Below are 19,341 nucleotides of genomic sequence, written 5' to 3' on the forward strand. Positions count from 1 at the left end.
AAATCCACCCCCCCCCCCCCCCCCCCCCCCCCCCGCGATGACTACAATAGAAGGGTTTTCGATTCTCCTCTACGTTGCTCTCTGTCTAAAATCTCGAGGTCGGTGATTTTCTTGGGTCTTGGGTTTAGTCGGTGATTTTCTTGGGTCTTTGGGTTTATCTTTCACAAAATATTGTTGTTATTCAATTGTATATCTTTTTGCGTATGGGTTTTGTCTCTGTGGCAGTATTAATTTATAGGTTTTTGTTAATTCGTAGTAATTAATTGTGGCTATTGGGTTGACAGTGCGCTTCAACATAAGGTGAATCTATATTGATTTTTTTTGGTTGGTGCTTGTGTGAAGTGTTTTATGTGTGGATATATTGAATTGTTTTATTTTGATCAACTTTGTTTTAATATAAGGTGAATTGTTTTAATATATTGATTCTTTTCGATTGGTGTGCTTTTATGATTAATTGTTCCAGTTATTTTTTATGTAGTGAAATGGGTTTTTTTTACACATTCTGCTGTTACTTAAAGGTGAATTCGTATTGATTCTTCTTGATAGGGATTTGGGTACTTTGATCATTATTTGTTTCATTTGTTTTTATATATTGAATTGGAATATTTTGACACACTGCAGTATATAAGGTGAATTGAGTATGATTTCAGTGGTTTAAAGTGTTCTTTTAGTTGTTGAAATTATTTTCAGCATCTTCTATTGATCTTTTTAGTTTTTAAGTGATTTTCAGTTTGTTTTTACTCTTTTTGATTTTAAAAATAATTTTCAGTGTTTTAAAGTATTTTGTAGTTCTTAAAATAATTTCCAGATTTTAAGTATTCTTTCTGGTTTTTAAAGGTTCTCTCTTTGATAATATCTATCTTTTGTATTGTTTCTATCTTTGATAATATATATCTTTTTATTGTTTAGCTGTGTATTTACAAAGTTTATTTTATATTTAGGTATTTATATTTCTCAAAGCTTTTTGAGTTATGTTTTCTTCAAGTTTTCAGTGTTCATTTTAGTTTTATTTAATGCTTTTCAGAGTTAATATTTTTTAGAAAATATTTGCATTCTTAATCTTGTTTTCTTACATTTTTGAGTTCTTCTCCCTTTTTTATTTTAAAAATGATTTTCACCATTTTCAAGTATTCTTTTAGTATTTAAATGATTTTTAGTGTTTAAGTATCTTATTTACTTTTTTTTCAAATAATAATGATTTTTAGTTTTTTCAACTAATAATGATTTTTAGTATTTTCAACTAATAAAGATTTTTAGTATTTTCAAATAATAAAGATTTTTAACTTTTTCAAGTATTATTTTTTGTTTTTAAAATAATTTTTAACATTTTAAAGTATTTTTTTTAGTTTTTAAAACAATATTTAGCGTTTTCAAGTGTTCTTTTTAGTTTTTAAAATGACTTTTAGCGTTTTCAAGTATTCTTTTCAGTTTTTAAAGTTCTCTCTTTTTTTTTTTATTCATTATTCTTTTTTGGTGTTCTGTATACTTATTTTTAGTTTTGTTGTTTATTTTCATAATTTATTTACAATTTTGTATTTATATTTCGCAATTTTTTGAGTTGTTTTTAGCATTTTTAATTCTGAGCATTCTTTTTAGTTTTTAATTGGCTATCTAGAAATGTGCTTACATGATGGTGGAAAATTATGAATGATGTGGAGTAGCTCTAGTCTTAGTTATTACTGCGAAGATGGTATTGAAGGAAGACTATTGATGCATGATCCATAAACAACTTGTTTATATTTTTTTAGGTTATAGATGAAACCAACAAACTCAGGATTTATATTCTTGAAAATTGCAAATGTCTGTCTTATGCCCTATTTGGGAAATCGCTTTACCTCAACCTGAAGAGCCTGGCTTCTTTTTGGGAAGGAATTCAACTGAAGCATCTTCTACAAATGAGGAAACATCCCACTCTGAAGTTGCAAAGATGACATTCAGCATTCTTGAATCTAGATAAAAACAACATATAATTTTTTGAGTGGGTACATAACCAAAATGGACACTAAGATTAATATTAAGATATATTATATTGTATCTCTCCATATCATTTCAACTTGCCCCAGCCCAAAAAGTTCGTGATTTTTTCATTTAAGTTTTCACATAAAATATCATGTCTCTTTACTTTATTCCTACTATTCACTTTTGTAGTGTGAGTTGACCCATGCCAATTTACCTAATCAAAACATTTTAAAATCGTGTAATCTGCCGTCTCAAATGACTCGTTGTCGCCGAAAAATGCTGATAAATATCGGTAATTTATATCGTGAATTTTGAACCTTGGATCAAAATTATGTCATTTTAATCTTTAAATTTTAACTGATTCTGTAGTTTCCCTATTTTCTATGTCTTTACACATCTACTAATTTATTTCAAGTATAAAATTCATACTCTTAAGATACAGAATTTACCCGGCTCACCAACTTCACTTGCCTCTATGGGAGGCTCGCTCCGGGCAGGTTCGGATCACTTACAATACACGGGCTCTACGAAGAAAGGGGACACACGACACATACACATGTTATATATTTACTTAATTTCAAATATGATGATTTTGTTAGATAATTTATGTTCTATAGGCACATAATTTTTACACCACGCATAACACAAAGTCTACCATCTTAATAAGAGAGCCCATAAAGTTAGGGCTCTAAGGAGAAGAAAAAATATTGGTTGTAATTATTTACTTACACGAATGGTTCATATTATTTTGATTTTAGTAATTATTTATGATTTTCCTTCTTTACCCTCTATTATATTATTTTATTCCCTTAAATAACCTCACATCCCATTAGTATCACCTATTAGAATTTTTTGTTCTTGTATTTTTAAAATCTTTATTCTCATTATAGGATCATACATAACCAAACAACAATATGTGTACTCATTCCAATTCCACCCTACTACCAAACATGCAAAATACTTTCACCAAAATCCATTACCATTACCAAGTATTTGATTTCTATTCCGATTCCGATTTTCATGTGCGAACCAAACACACCCTAAATGTTTATTGGAAACGTAATTGTTTAAACTATTATGGTTTCACTCTAACATGCAAAGAAATGCTAGCCTAAGAGTTAGACATGTAATTTATATTTTTAATACAGTAATTATAATTCTAATAAATTAACTTGCATGCAAATGATGACTTTGACAATTTGATGCAAACCATAATAAAAGTAGGAAGGTGAAATAAAGAGCAGGTAGTGAATCAGATAATTTGGAAGAAAAAGACTATATCTTCATTTTAAAGGAGAGTTGAAGAGTTTATATTCCTCTGACTCAAAAGGATACCTATCCAAATCATCAAATGTGATTCATGAAAAAGATATTGAAAAATAGTCAAAAGGATACCTATCCAAATCATCAAATGTGTTTCATGAAAAAGATATTGAAAAAAGAAGAATTCAAGTTTGTTGAAGGCATGATAGTTAATTATAATAAGGAATGAATTCAAATAGGCTGTAAAATTTCACCAAGCATTTAGGAAAAGACATAATTACAAAGATTGAACTTTGCAGAATTTTAGTTGCATGTAAGGTAGATTATTGTAAGTGGAAGATGTATGCTTCAAAAAGTAATCACAACTACTTACCTATTCACAATTAAAAGTTACATTTCAAAGCATACATGTGGAGTCCAAAATGATAGTAAGAATATCAATGGTGGTTTTCTTGCTAAGTATTATCAAGATGAGTTCAAAACTTCTTATTCATGGAGTAGAGTTCAATTTCAAAAGCAAGTCAAGAAGAAATTCAATTGTGGCATTAGCAAACATCAATCATGGAGGGCTAAGAATTGAAATGCCAACATAAGGAAATTTATGGTGATGATTACAACTTACAAGCAGTTTGAAATGCTTTGGGATTACTGTGAACAGTTGAGGAAAAGGGATTCAAGAACCACAACTAAAATGAAATTTGATAGTGATATCACAATCAATGGTAGGTCCAAGTTCTTGAGATGTAAAAATAACATATCAATAAATCTGCAGAGTAATTAAAAAGATGTAATGAGGTTATAGTCTATAAATTCATAGGTTTTTCTTGTATATATGTTTGAGACCCAAATTGTACCAGTTATATGTGACCTCTTCCTCTTACAAACTCTTCTTGATATTTTGAAATATTAAATTTTTTTCCAAAATATTGATTAGATAATAATTTTTTTTATTTAAATTCCTAAAGTGGAGAAAATTTTTGTCAAAGACAAAAAATTAAAATGTGTGTTACAATGAATTATAATTAATTTCACTTTTGGTCCCACGACAATTGGATATCATGACTTTAATCATTCTTGGTCATTCCGGCCAAATTGATGACCAAATCTTGCCAAATGTTATTTTTTGAGGGGTAAAATGGTCAACTCTAGTGATAATCAATCAAAATAAAGGAAAAATATCAAATTTCACTGCAAACACCTCATGTTTAGCCTAGCACCTAATCATTTTTCCAACAATTCATAAAATTTTGAGATGTCAATTCATATGAAGTTAGGCACCAAAATAAAAAATTAAAAATTAAAAAGTAATACACTGAAATTAGTAAGACCCCAAAAATATGAGACCAAAAGTGATATTAATTCGACTGATAATATAAACTATCATCTAAGTAGACCATTTTACCCTTCAAAAATGACAGCCGGAAGGGTAGGACCAAGAATGATTTTTAAAAAGTAAAGGTAGGGACCAATTTTTATTTTTTATTTTTTAAATAAAAGTTGTGAGACTCAAAGTAATATGACTCCAATAGTTGTGTGTTCAAAAATGAAATTAATTCAATGAATAATGTTTGATTTAAATAAATAGAATACAATACATATCTTTTACATTTTTCAATGGCCGAAAGAAACAAATCAAATTAAATAATATTATTATATTTTAATTTTTACCACAAAGGAAATAGGAGTTGCAAAAACAATAAATAAATAAGTATGTCTGTGTGTGTGTGTATATATATATATATATATATATATATATATATATATACATCTGTTTAAATGTGGCTGTGGCTTCCCGTGCGGCTGGTCACCACTATGTATACAAATATACACCACTCAATGTTAGAAAATACACCACAATGAAAATATACAAAAACACCAGAGAAACACACCACACACCAAAAATAATGCACCATACTCCCCTGCTCCTAATGGTGCATTTCCTAACACTGTATGGTATATATTTTCATACCTAGTGGTGTTTTTTTTGGTGATGCGTACCTAATGGTACATATTTGTGCTGTGGATTTTCTAACATTGAGTGGTGTATATTTGTATACATAGTGGTGCGGCCGCACTAACCGCACGTTAAGGCGTAGCTACACCTGATTATGACCCTATATATATATATATATATATATATGGAGTGGATCAGATGCAAATATAAGTTTCCATGCGGTTGTGCAGTTAACACAAAAAGACGCACCTTAAGCATTAAAATGGTTCATCTTAAGTACACAAACTACGCACCTTAAGCAAAAAAAATAAAAACACCCTTAAAAACACAAATCACACACCTAAAGTTTTAAAATGGCGCACATTAAGAACACTAATCACGCACCTAAAGTTTTAAAATGGAGCACCTTAAGTTTCAACAACTGATGCACCTCAAGCATACAAATCATGCACCTAAAGTTTTAAAATGGAACATTTTAAGTTTCAACAAGTAACGCACCTCAAGCATACAAATCACGCACCTTAAAAAGGAAAACCACGCACCTAAAGCTTTTGGTCGATGCACCTTAAGTTTCAACAATTGATGCACCTTAAGCACAAAACTACGCATCTTAAGAAAGAAAATCACACACCTAAAATTTTAGATCGACACACTTAAGTTTTCAACAACTGATGAACATTAAGCCACACAATACAAAAATCATGCACCTTAAGTTTGACCTAGATGCAAAAAGACCAAATTACCACTGCATTTTTTTAATCATTGTTAATCCTGGACGTTGATTTAGGCAATATCAATTGTTCATATTTAACCGCACAAACGCAGGGGAACTGAATTATATATATATATATATATATATATATATATATATATATATATATATATATATATATATATATATATATATATGTATGTATGTATGTATGTATGTATGTATGTATGTATGTACGTATGTATGTACGTATGTATGTATGTATTGGATCACATGAGAACATGGTCGTATGAGAAAACTAAGAACTAATCACAACCTTATATCTGGAAAAATTAAACGCACCAGATCAGATTTTAAAAAAAATGCGGTGACAATTTCATAATTATCATCAACTTTACTATGCAAACATTAAGACTAATATATGTTATTTAGTATTAACGTTTTGCACATTTAATTTAATGTTATCATTTTGCATATTTATTATTAAAAGTTTATACTTACAAAAATGCAAAAATACATTGCAATTAGGGTATTGATTTTAGAATTTTGTGACTGAGTTTTTAATTTTGTTTTGGTCCGATGGTTCACTTTTTACTGCTTAAGGTCTAACATTTACCATTTATATTTTAAAAAATTGAGCTTTTTCGTTGATTTTATAGAATTTACCGGTTTGCATATTTAGTTGTTAAAGATTGCTTATTGTATATTAAGTGTTAAAGTTTGCATAATGCAATTGATGATAATTACAAAACTGTCACTGCGTCTTTGTTTTTTTTTTTAAAAAAATTTATAAATTGATCAAATTCGTCGAATTTTTACAAATGTAAAACTGAGATTAGTTCTTATTTGTCTCCAATGGAAGTGTTCTCACAGAATCCATAGCAGCAACAACAACAAAATGTCCATCATTATCATCATATAAAAACAAAATTACATTTCGATATATATTTATCACATCCATTGTCCACATAAGAAGAGAACCCATCATCTTTCTTCTTCTTCTTCTTCTTCTTCTTCTTTTTTTTTTTTTTTTTTTTTTTTGTGAAAACAGAGATCTTTTTCAATAAGAACTAAGAAGTATTATTTTTAAAAAAATAATTAAATTAATTAATTTTACAAATTTAAGAGTTTAATTAGAAATTTTGTAGTCAAGAATTTAATTACACCTTAGTATATATATTTAGAATTTATGCTCATGGCCCAACCAACAACTACTTTATTTGAAAGAAATGATTGATACACCTGATCGGGCAATTAGATCAGTAACAAATAATCTGCTTTTTAATTTTATAATTTCCTTTTATTCTTCATCAATTATGATATGTACCATGAAGTTGGAGGGATTATCTTTATTCATTTTTAATTATTTGTTTCCAGATCTGAAAACAGCATAAATATCCATTGACTATTATCCAACAAGCACAACTCATCACTTAACAAATTAATGTAAACTATATAACTTGCAGCTGGCAGCAATTAAAAACAATAAATGATGCGAAGTGAGAGACAAATAAACAATAAAAATAAATAAGCAATGCTAAGTACAACGTTCTCAAAACAGATTGTACAACATTTTTCAGTTTTTATCCAGCATTGAATTTATAAACTTCATGCAGAAAACCTCATAAAACAGAAAAATGAAGTCAGTGGAAGGGCTGAGGCACTACTTCTTTTGCTCCATTTTACTATCCCTATTAACATTTTGCACCTCAGCAGACACCATAACCACAGATCAACCAATCACAGATGGCAGAACCATAGTTTCAGCTGGTGGCAACTTTGAGCTTGGATTTTTCAGCCCCGGAAGATCGAAGAAACGATATATTGGAATTTGGTACAGCAAGATACCAACTAAGGATGTGGTCTGGGTTGCTAACAGAGAAACTCCGCTAAACAACACTTCTGGCAAGCTAATGTTCAAAGACAATGGGATCCTAGTACTCCTAGATGGTAGCAATGAAGAAATCTGGTCATCAAATTCATCAACATCCTTGAAAAATCCAGTGGCCAGGCTTTTGGACACTGGAAATCTCGTTGTGAGTGAGGGAAATGGCCATAGTTCCCAAAGATCTGCCTGGCAGAGTTTTGATTATCCTGGTAATACTTTTCTACCAGGCATGAAGCTTGGCCGGAACTTAGCCACCGGTCATGCTTGGTCCCTGACCTCGTGGAAGAGCGCTGATGATCCTGCTTTAGGCGAACACACACGCATGATGGACAATAATGGATTCCCTCAAATTTTTCAGCTCACAGGTGCAAACAAATCTCCTATTTTTAGACCTGGAACTTGGAATGGAGAGATGTTTACTGGCGTGCCTAGCATTAAAGATAATCCCTACTATACGTTTGAGTTTATTATGAATGAAAGAGAGATATACTACACATATGAGCTTAAAGATAGCTCAGTTCCTAGCAGGGTTGTAATCACTCCAACTGGCATGGTTGACCGCTTAGTATGGATTGGACGCACCAAAAGCTGGATTGTTTACTTGACATCACCAATAGATAACTGTGACCATTATGGGATATGTGGAGCTTATGGCAAGTGCAATATCAACAGCTCCCCTCCCTGTGACTGTCTGAAAGGATTTATCCCAAAATATCCACAAGAGTGGGATGCAACAGATTGGTCAAATGGGTGTGTCCGGAGAACTCAATTGGATTGTGGGGATGCTGACAGGTTTTACATATATAGAGGTATAAAAATGCCAGACACACGGCATTCCTGGTATGACAAGAGCATTGGCCTTGAGGAATGTAAGAAATTGTGCTTGAAAAATTGCAGCTGTACAGCTTATTCTAATGTTGATGTAAGAAATGGTGGAAGTGGATGCTTGCTCTGGTTTGGAGACCTAACTGATATTAGGACGTTTGATCAAGTTGATCAAGATCTGTACGTGAGGATTGCTGCATCAGATTCTGGTAAGAGTATTTTCAAGAGCATTTTACACTTATTCAGATCATATTATTGACTTGATCAATCTACTTATGTGGCATCACATTTGAAGTTCTATGACTGATAGGCTGGGAAATAATTCATGACAGATATCTCTCAAAATGGACAGAAGAAACAAGAGGTTACGAAGATAGTTATACCAACAATTTCAGGGATACTTATTCTAAGCTTTTTGGTTTGGTTTGCACTATATAAAAGGAAAAAAGGTCAGATCTTTTACCACCTTAAATATGCAACGTTGAGTGTCAAATATTTTTCAGCCATTACTACTAGCCGGAATCAGTACTCCTATCTGGCTTGGCTACCTATTTTGAGAAATTATTATGCCACAGTAATAAGAGAAACTCTTCATTCACAGCAATGATTTCTAAAAAAAATTCTATTTCCGATTTTACAGGAGCTAAAATTTGCAAGGAAGACTGTGATTTACCATTATTCACTTTGGAAACTGTTGTCTCTGCAACTAACAACTTTTCTTCTGATAATTTTATTGGAAAGGGTGGATTTGGACCTGTTTACAAGGTATTTAATTGCACAAAACTTGGGCTTTTTAGTCATGCTGAGGAATCAAAGACAGTATTGCATGCTTTGATAAAACTATTGCAGGGTAAGCTACCAACTGGAACCGAAATAGCGGTCAAGAAGCTTTCTGAATATTCTGGGCAAGGTGCTCAGGAGTGGGAGAATGAAGTGAGCATAATTGCAAAACTTCAACATAGAAACCTTGTCAGGCTTCAAGGTTGCTGTGCCGAGGGAGGACAAAGGATACTAATATATGAATATATGCCAAACAATAGCTTGGACTACTTCATATTTGGTTAGATTTTCTTGACTTCTAAATTGAAAAAAACCAGCAGTCCAACAATAGCTACTGAATTTCTCATACAAAACTGAATCAACAATAATATGTATGCAGATGAGAGCAGAAAAGGAATACTTACATGGCAAAAACGCTTTGAAATTGCTGTGGGAATATCACGTGGACTCCTTTATCTTCACCAGGACGCCAGATTAAGAATTATACATAGAGATCTGAAGGTGAGTAACATATTACTGGATGCTGAATTGAACGCCAAGATTTCAGACTTTGGCCTTGCTAGAATTGTAGGAGAAGACGATGCTCTGGCAAGAACAAAGCGAATTGTAGGAACATAGTAAGTTTCATCACCATCAAAACATTAATGCACTGTGCTAATCAATTAATAACAGTTAAGTTGGTGTTGATGTTTGGATGCAGTGGTTATATGTCACCCGAGTATGTTATTGATGGCAACTTTTCAGTAAAATCAGACGTTTTCAGCCTTGGAGTGATTCTATTAGAACTAGTTAGTGGAAGAAAGAACAGGAAGTTTCATCATTTAGACCACCATCACACTCTTCTGGGTCATGTAAGTATATATGATTTTGTTGTACCTTTTTACTAATTTGTTGAGTAAGATGAATGACTAGTTTGGTAATACTATGCTGTAGGCATGGCTATTGTGGAGTGATGGTGACCCTATAGAACTAATGGATAATTGTGTGAGAGACTCTTATGTGGAATCTCAAGTGCTAAGATGCATTCATTTAGCTCTTCTTTGTGTTTCGAAACTACCAGAGGACAGACCAACAATGACATCGGTGGTTTCCATGTTGGAGAATGAGGAAGTCGCTTTACCTCAACCTAAAGAGCCAGGCTTCTTTGTGGAAAGGAATTCAACTGAAGCATCTTCTACAAATGAGGAAACATCCCACTCTGAAGTTGCAAAGATGACATTCAGCATTCTTGAACCTAGATAAAAACAACATATAATTTTTTGAGTGTTATTATATCTTGTTATTTTTGTTATTTTACTACTTTTGTTTAAATTTTCAGAGGATGTGGAGAAAACAATATAGATGGAATGAATGAGAATTATCAGTTTGCTTTCTTATGTTTTCTCTAAATTTCTTTCTTTTTCTTCTGCAAATCTTCCCAACCCTTCTGAACTAATTAAAACATAATTAATGAAACCTTAATGTGTTTTGCCCAACATCTCAGTTTAATGAAATTGAAAAGTATCTATGGTCCTCAGTACTTTGTTCAATCAGATAAATGAAACGAATGTAGTTGTTGAGATTATTTTGTATTGTACTTCCATTATACAAATGATAAACTGGATATTCATACTCTAAAACTATATTATGGTGGGGATCGGAGTTAGTGTTAGAGTCTTAGAGTTCAATATATAGGAATGACAGAATTGAGTACTTTGACAACTTCTCTAGTAAAAAAGGTAGTATTTTGGAATTAAGGAAAATGGTGAAAAGTTAATTTAAAGTTTAGTGATAAAGGTTAACTTTTGGTATAAATACGGCTCTAGGAATTATCCAAAAGTTAGAAAGATTCAAACAAATAATGAACTATTGAGTATTATGCATGAAATACCAAAAAAATAAGGAGGTTGACATGTTTGTAGATGACTAGCGGGAATATGAGGCAGAGGCAGAGGGATACATTTCAAATGAGTTATGGGTGCAATCAGAAAGTACTACTAGGACTTTGGAAGATTGGGAAATTGAAGCTGGTGAAGGTCCTTCATGTGATGTTGGGGTTGAAGACAATGTGAATGACAATTCCAGTGTTTTTAGAGAAGTGAATGACAATTCTAGTGTTTTTGTAGAATTTGATGAGATTGCTAATGTAATCCCAGAAGTTAATGAGCCTAAAAGTAGGAAGGTGAAATAAAAAGCATGTAGTAAATCAGATAATTTGGAAGAAAAAGGTTGTCTTCACTCTAAAGAAGAGTTGAGGAGTTTATGTTCTTCTGACTCAAAAGGATACCTATCTAAACCATCAAATGTGTTTCATGAAAAAGATATTGAAATAGACATGGAAAATTGAAATGTGTGTTTACACTGAATTAGAATTAATTTCACTGTTGATCTTACGACTATTGGATGTTATTACTTTGAGTGTACAACTTTAATTCTTTTCAATTTTGGTGCATAACTTCATTTCTTTTAATCATTCTTGGTCGTTTCGAAGTTAGGCACCAAAATTGAAAAAATAAAAAAGTAGTACACTGAAATTAAAAGGACCCCAAAAGTATGAAACCAAAAGTCATATTAATTCGACTGATAATGTAAACTATCACCTAAGTAGACCATTTTACCCCTCAAAAATAGCATCCAACAATATTTTGCCAGAAGGACCAAGAATGATTTTTTTTAAAAAGAAGTGAAGGAAGGCACCATTTAAAAAAAATAAATAAAAATTAAAAGTTGTGCATTCAAAGTAATAGGACCCCAATAGTCGTGAGACTAAAAGTGAAATTAATTCAATAAATAATGTTTGATTTAAACAAATAGAAAACGACACATATCTTTCACATTTTTCAATGGCAGAAAGAAACAAATCAAATTAAATAATATTATTATATTATAACTTTTATCACAAATAAATAAATAAATAAATATATATATATATATATATAGATTTTTATTCAAATGTGGCCGTGCTCTTAGGTGTGGCCGTGCGGTTTACACCACTCAATGTTAAGAAATGCACCACTCAATGTTACGAAATGCACCACTCAATAACATTGAGTGGTGTATTTCATATTTAAGAAATACACCACTGAGTGGTGTATTCCGTAACATTGAGTGGTGCATTTATTAACATTGAGTGGTGTAAACCGTACGGCCGCACGTAAGGGCGCGGCCACACCTGAACATGACCCTATATATATATATATATATATATAACACAACAACAACAAAATGTCCATCATTATCATCATATAAAAACAAAATTGCATTTTGGTATATATTTATGACATCCATTGCCCACATAAGTGTGTATATATATATATATGTATATATATATATATATATAACACAACAACAACAAAACGTCCATCATTATTATCATATAAAAACAAAATTGAATTTTGGTATATATTTATGCCATCCATTGCCCACATAAGAAGAGAACCCATAATTTTTTTTAAAAAATAATTAAATTGATTTTACAAATTTAAGAGTTTAATTAGAATTATTTTAGTCAAGAATCTAATTACACCTTAGTATATATATTTAGAATTTATACTCTTGGCCCAACGAAAAACTACTTTATTTGAATTACTGAAGAATAAATGATTGATACACCTGATCTGGCAATTAGATCAGCAGTAACTAATCTGCTTTTTAATTTATAATTTTTATCCTTTTATTCTTCAATTATGATATGTACCATGAAGTTGGACGGATTATCTTTATTCATTGTTAATTATTTGTCTCCAGATCTGAAAACAACATAAATATTCATTTGAGTATTAACCAACAAACACAACTCATCACCTAACAAATTAATGTAAACAGTTTTTCCCCCCTTATTATATGAGTAAACAAATATATAAAGGATGTCAAGCAGTCCACTTCTTGCACCTAGCAGCCATTAAAAACAATAAATGATGTGAAGTGCGAGCCAAACAAACAAACAATAAATAACTAATAAGAGAAAATAGCATTTTTTTTGTCATTATATTATTAAATAGCAATTTCATTGTCAAAGTTATTGGATATGAGCCAGCCAAGCGATTCCCTGATTGCTACTGCCTCAGCTTCCTTAGCACTATAAGTTCCTCTCCAGCTGAGTTTGAATTCAATCATGGATTTCTCCGATGTCTTCTTTTTTTTTTTTTTTTTTTTTTTTGTCGAATTTAGAAAACAGAGCCATTTCAATGGGAGAAAGAGGTTTCATTAAGCAACAATCTCTTCTTCCATGAAACAATGCTTGTCCTTTTTGTCAAAATAGAATCTACAACATTTTTCAGTTTTTATCCTGCATACGATTTATAAACTTCATGCAGAAAACCTCAGAAAACAGAAAAATGAAGTCTGTGGAAGGGCTCAGACACTACTTCTTTTGCTCCATTTTACTATCCCTATTAACATTTTGCACCTCAGCAGACACCATATCCACTGATCAACCCGTCACAGATGGCAGAACCATAGTTTCAGCTGGTGGCAACTTTGAGCTTGGATTTTTTAGCCCCGGAAGTTCCAACAAACGATACATTGGCATTTGGTACAGCAACATACCAACTAAGGATGTGGCCTGGGTTGCTAACGGAGATACTCCGCTAAACAACACTTCTGGCAAGCTAATGCTCAAAGACAATGGGATCCTAATACTCCTAGATGGTAGCAATGAAGAAATCTGGTCATCAAATTCATCAACATCCTTGAAAAATCCAGTGGCCAGGCTTTTGGACACTGGAAATCTTGTTGTGAGAGAGGGAAATGGCCATAGTTCAAACAATTATGCCTGGCAGAGTTTTGATTATCCTGGTAATACTTTGCTACCAGGCATGAAGCTAGGCCGTAACTTAGCCACTGGTCATGCCTGGTCCATGACCTCGTGGAAGAGCGCTGATGATCCTGCTTTAGGTAAATACACACACATGATGGATATTAATGGATTCCCTGAAATTATTCAGTTCACAGGTGCAAACAAATCTCCTATTTTTAGACCTGGGGCTTGGAATGGAGTGATGTGTACTGGAGCGCCTAACATTAGAGAAAATCCCTACTATAGGTTTGAGTATATTTCGAATGACAGAGAGGTATACTACACATATGAGCTTAAAGATAACTCAGTTCCTAGCAGGGTTGTAATCACTCCAACTGGCATGATTAACCGCTTAATATGGATTGAGCGCACCAAAAGCTGGATTGTTTACTTGACATCACCAATAGATAACTGTGACCATTATGGGATGTGTGGAGCTTATGGCAAGTGCAATATCAACAGCTCCCCTCCCTGTGACTGTCTGAAAGGATTTATCCCAAAATATCCACAAGAGTGGGATGCAACAGATTGGTCAAATGGGTGTGTCCGGAGAACTCAATTGGATTGTGGGGATGCTGACAGGTTTTATATATACACAGGTGTAAAAATGCCAGACACACGGCGTTCCTGGTATGACAGGAGCATTGGCCTTGAGGAATGTAAGAAATTGTGCTTGAAAAATTGCAGCTGTACAGCTTATTCTAATGTAGATGTAAGAGATGGTGGAAGTGGATGCTTGCTCTGGTTTGGAGACCTAACTGATATTAGGACATTTGATCAAGTTGATCAAGATCTGTACGTGAGGATTGCTGCATCAGATTCTGGTAAGAGCATTTTCAAGTGCAATTTACACTTATTCAGATCATATTCTTGACTTGATCAATCTTACATTTGAAGTTCTAAGACTGATAGCCTAGGAAATAATTCATTACAGATATCTCTCAAAATGGACAGAAGAAACAAGAGGTGACGAAGATAGTTATACCAACAATAATTTCAGGGATACTTATTCTAAGCTTTTTGGTTTGGTTTGCACTATATAAAAGGAAAAAAGGTCAGATTTTTTACCATCTTAAATATGCAATGTTGAGTGTCAAATATTTTCAGCCATTACTACTAATCTGAAGCAGAACTCCTATCTGGCTTGGCTACCTGTTTTGAGAAATTATTATCCCACAGTAATAAGAGAAACTCTTCATTCACAGCAATGATTTCTAAAAAAAATTCTATTTCCAATTTTACAGGAGCTAAAATTTGCAAGGAAGACTCTGATTTACCATTATTCACTTTGGAAACTGTTGTCTCTGCAACAAACAACTTTTCTTCTGATAATTTTATTGGAAAGGGTGGATTTGGACCTGTTTACAAGGTATTGAATTGAACGAAACTTGGGCTCTTTAGATATGCTGAGGAATCAAAGACAGTATTACATGTTTTGGTAAACCTATTGCAGGGTAAGCTACCGACTGGAACAGATATAGCAGTCAAGAAGCTTTCTGAATATTCTGGGCAAGGTGCTCAGGAGTGGGAGAATGAAGTGATCATAATTGCAAAACTTCAACATAGAAACCTTGTCACGCTTCAAGGTTGCTGTGCCGAGGGAGGACAAAGGATACTAATATATGAATATATGCCAAACAATAGCTTGGACTACTTCATATTTGGTTAGATTTTCTTGACTTCTAAATCGAAAAAGCCATCACTCTGACAATAGCTACTAAATTTCTCTCTAAAAAAAAAAAAAACTGAATCAACAATAATATGTATGCAGATGAGAGCAGAAAAGGAATACTTACCTGGCAAAAACGCTTTGAAATTGCTGTGGGAATATCACGTGGACTCCTTTATCTTCACCAGGACGCCAGATTAAGAATTATACATAGAGATCTGAAGGCGAGTAACATATTACTGGATGCTGAATTGAACGCCAAGATTTCAGACTTTGGCCTTGCTAAAATTGTAGGAGAAGACGATGCTCTGGCAAGAACAAAGCGAATTGTAGGAACATAGTAAGTTTCATCACCATCAAAACATTAATGCACTGTGCTAATCAATTAATAACAGTTAAGTTGGTGTTGATGTTTGGATGCAGTGGTTATATGTCACCCGAGTATGTTATTGATGGCAACTTTTCAGTAAAATCAGACGTTTTCAGCCTTGGAGTGATTCTATTAGAACTAGTTAGTGGAAGAAAAAACTGGAAGTTTCATCATTTAGACCACGATCACAATCTTCTGGGTCATGTAAGTATATATGATTTTGTTGTACCTTTTTACTAATTTGTTGAATAAGATGAATAAGTAGTTTGGTTATACTATACTGTAGGCATGGCTATTGTGGAAGGATGGTGACCCTATAGAACTAATGGATAATTGTGTGAGAGACTCTTATGTGGAATCTCAAGTGCTAAGATGCATTCATGTAGCTCTTCTTTGTGTTTCGAAACTACCAGAAGATAGACCAACAATGGCATCAGTAGTTTTCATGTTGGAGAATGAGGAAGTCGCTTTACCTCAACCTAAAGCGCCAGGCTTCTTTGTGGAAAGGGATTCAACTGAAGCATCTTCCAAAAATGTGGAAATATACCACTCTGAAGGTGCAAAGATGACATTCAGCATTTTTGAACCTAGATAAAAAACAAAATATAATTTTTTGAGTGGGTACATAACCAAAATGTACACTAAGATTAATATTAAGATTGTTTCTCCCCATATCATTTCATCTTATCCAACAGGGTGCAACTTTTCCACTTTGTCTCCACTCCTTACTCAATATTCATCACTCTTGAAGGTAGATGAAAACAAGTAAACAACTTAATTTCGATTGCATTTCTCTATGTATTACTCCCACTGCATCTCCCTTTATTGCTTCTAACTCAATCACACCCTCTTCTAATTTACTCCCACCATTTCGAGTGAATACTGCTGTAAAATGTAATTATTTTGGATAGAATAGAACCTTAATTTTTTTGGGCAACTGAGGAAATGTGCCGTCTGGTATATAAGGCTTGCCGATAATGCTGATGAAATTGCCGGCGACTTCAGCCGACATCGACGTTAGCGTTGGTGTTTTCATTTTTGAGCAACTTGATTACTGAATCCATTATTATGTGATTGCTAATGTACTGTGTAATCTTGACATCGATCGTCTTCCACCCTGTATTCCTCATAGTTCAGATTGATGAGAGACAATTGAACAAATCTATGATGGAGATGACGGCGATGGTTGTCTCTCTCCTCGCCAAGATCGACGAAGGGGGGGATAGTTGATCGGCGACGATGGATCCTGCCACGATCCTGACCACCTTGCGACGTCGTTTTTGTATTGAGTTCATGTCCACACAAGTACGTGTACCCATGATCAGAATAGAGTGACTATAAGGATCAAATATAAGCTTCAGCTATAAATAAAAGTGCAATTAACCCCTTAAATTAATAAAAGCTTCAATTAGACTCCTATTTTTTTTACTTTATACAATTAAATTAATTAACATGTTACATATAGATTATAGGTAAAATTTTTAATTTAAAAAATATTTTTAATTCAAATAAATTAATAAAAAAATTACAAAAATCGGCGACCACTTCTTTATAATACAATTGTCTAGAATATCATATGTATATTTAATAATAACGAAAATATGAACATTGATAATATATTTAAATACACTGATTAATATGCCTCTTCTTCTTATTACAATAAGTATTTTTTTTTCACGAATTTAAGATATATATATATTAACACTAGTAGCGCTATAAATTATTTTGATATCATCATATATTCAATAATATTTTTCTATTTTATCGTCAACACTAAAGATTATTTAGTTTTGTTTATTTACTCGTATGACCCTGAATAGTTTAAATAACAAATAGTTTGAGAATCCCTAATCCCTAATATTAATGTTCACAATAATTCTATACAAAACTAGTTACACCTCTATGTTATTGATTAGTGATAATATATTTAATTAATACCTATAGAATGTATAGTACTTTTGGGTCATATAATATTAATAGCCAACATATTAAAATTATAATAGAAGCCGACCAGTTTTATTTTTTACTTTTTTTTTTCGTAAATTTTGAATTTTTTTAAATAACGTTTACCTGCTATTACTTTGTATTTACCTACAAATTGAACTAATTGTACAAATTTAAGAAGTTATAGGCTTTTTTTTATTTTTTGAAAACAAGAAGTTATAGGCTTAATTACATAAAAATGAAAGAGATGAAGGGTCTAATTGAAAATGTTGTTAATTTATGGGGCTAATTATATTTAAAGGTCTATTTGATCCTTTTTCCTTAAACATGATTTTTTTTTTTTTTTGAAAACATTCCTTAAACATGATTGATATACCTGATGTAGCAATTAGATCAGCAGCAACTAATTGCTTTTTGATTTATAATTTTTATCCTTTTATTCTTCAATTATGACATGTACCATGAAGTTGGACGAATTATCTTTATTCATTTTTAATTATTTGTTTCCAGATCTGAAAACAACATAAATATCCATTTACTATTAACCAACAAACACAACTCATCACCTAACAAATTAATGTAAACAGGTATTTCATTTCCTTATTTTTCCCCTTATTATATGAGTATACAAATATATAAAAGATGTCAAGCAATATGCTAAAAAAAAAAAAGAAGAAGAAGAAGAAGAAGAAGATGTCAAGCAGTGCAACTTTGACCAATTTACTCATATAACTTCTACACTAGTTGCGCCTAGCAGCCATTAAAAACAATAAATGATGCGAAGTGCGAGCCAAACAGACAATAAACAAATAATTAATAAGAGAAAATGGCATTTCTTTTGTCATTATATCTAATATTAAATAGCAATTTCATTTTACAAATTGTTGACATAATGAATATTGTTAATATTCTAAGGTTTTACATAGTTTGGTTTCTCTTTTCACGAAATAGTGATTTTGACGGTTTTGGTTGATTAACTTAATAACAAAGACTTTAATAATTTAGAATTACAAATTACAATTTTATTCATATATTGACTAGTAGGCTTCATACATGCGATAACAATCTTTAACAGTTATTGTTAATTAATGACAAAAAATGCTACTTTATGAAAAATTGAAGGATTAATAATACTTACATAGACAATTGAAGAATTGATACTAATAATACATATAAATGTACGGGCAAAAAACACTCATT

At 32.1% G+C, this 19,341-nt stretch overlaps 2 protein-coding genes across 2 annotated transcripts; both read left to right on the forward strand.

Moving 5' to 3' along the window:
• The first annotated feature begins 7,525 nt into the window (after window positions 1-7,525).
• Window positions 7,526-10,623, forward strand: LOC116023627 (G-type lectin S-receptor-like serine/threonine-protein kinase At4g27290). The gene is made up of 7 exons (XM_031264629.1): window positions 7,526-8,810; window positions 8,934-9,050; window positions 9,242-9,366; window positions 9,451-9,661; window positions 9,761-9,998; window positions 10,082-10,232; window positions 10,315-10,623. Exons 1-7 carry the CDS (start codon window positions 7,526-7,528, stop codon window positions 10,621-10,623), a joined length of 2,436 nt encoding a protein of 811 aa, XP_031120489.1.
• Window positions 10,624-11,057: 434 nt separating this feature from the next.
• On the forward strand, window positions 11,058-16,792 carry LOC116023628 (G-type lectin S-receptor-like serine/threonine-protein kinase At4g27290). Its single transcript, XM_031264630.1, has 9 exons — window positions 11,058-11,099; window positions 11,291-11,542; window positions 13,677-14,982; window positions 15,093-15,212; window positions 15,403-15,527; window positions 15,612-15,822; window positions 15,930-16,167; window positions 16,251-16,401; window positions 16,484-16,792. Exons 1-9 carry the CDS (start codon window positions 11,058-11,060, stop codon window positions 16,790-16,792), a joined length of 2,754 nt encoding a protein of 917 aa, XP_031120490.1.
• Window positions 16,793-19,341: the final 2,549 nt, after the last annotated feature.

This window comes from Ipomoea triloba, chromosome 6 (genome assembly GCF_003576645.1).
Source record: "Ipomoea triloba cultivar NCNSP0323 chromosome 6, ASM357664v1".
NCBI classification, from domain to species: Eukaryota; Viridiplantae; Streptophyta; class Magnoliopsida; order Solanales; family Convolvulaceae; genus Ipomoea; species Ipomoea triloba.

What these genes read in the sequence shown, in the direction of transcription:
- LOC116023627 (XM_031264629.1), top strand. Translation starts at nt 7,526, where the DNA reads ATGAAGTCAGTGGAAGGGCTGAGGCACTACTTCTTTTGCTCCATTTTA. An exon ending in GATTGCTGCATCAGATTCTG is followed by an intron (nt 8,811 to 8,933) that starts GTAAGAGTATTT and finishes AATTCATGACAG; the next exon opens with ATATCTCTCAAAATGGACAG. An exon ending in CTTGGACTACTTCATATTTG is followed by an intron (nt 9,662 to 9,760) that starts GTTAGATTTTCT and finishes ATATGTATGCAG; the next exon opens with ATGAGAGCAGAAAAGGAATA.
- LOC116023628 (XM_031264630.1), top strand. Translation starts at nt 11,058, where the DNA reads ATGACAGAATTGAGTACTTTGACAACTTCTCTAGTAAAAAAG. An exon ending in GATTGCTGCATCAGATTCTG is followed by an intron (nt 14,983 to 15,092) that starts GTAAGAGCATTT and finishes AATTCATTACAG; the next exon opens with ATATCTCTCAAAATGGACAG. An exon ending in ATCACAATCTTCTGGGTCAT is followed by an intron (nt 16,402 to 16,483) that starts GTAAGTATATAT and finishes ACTATACTGTAG; the next exon opens with GCATGGCTATTGTGGAAGGA.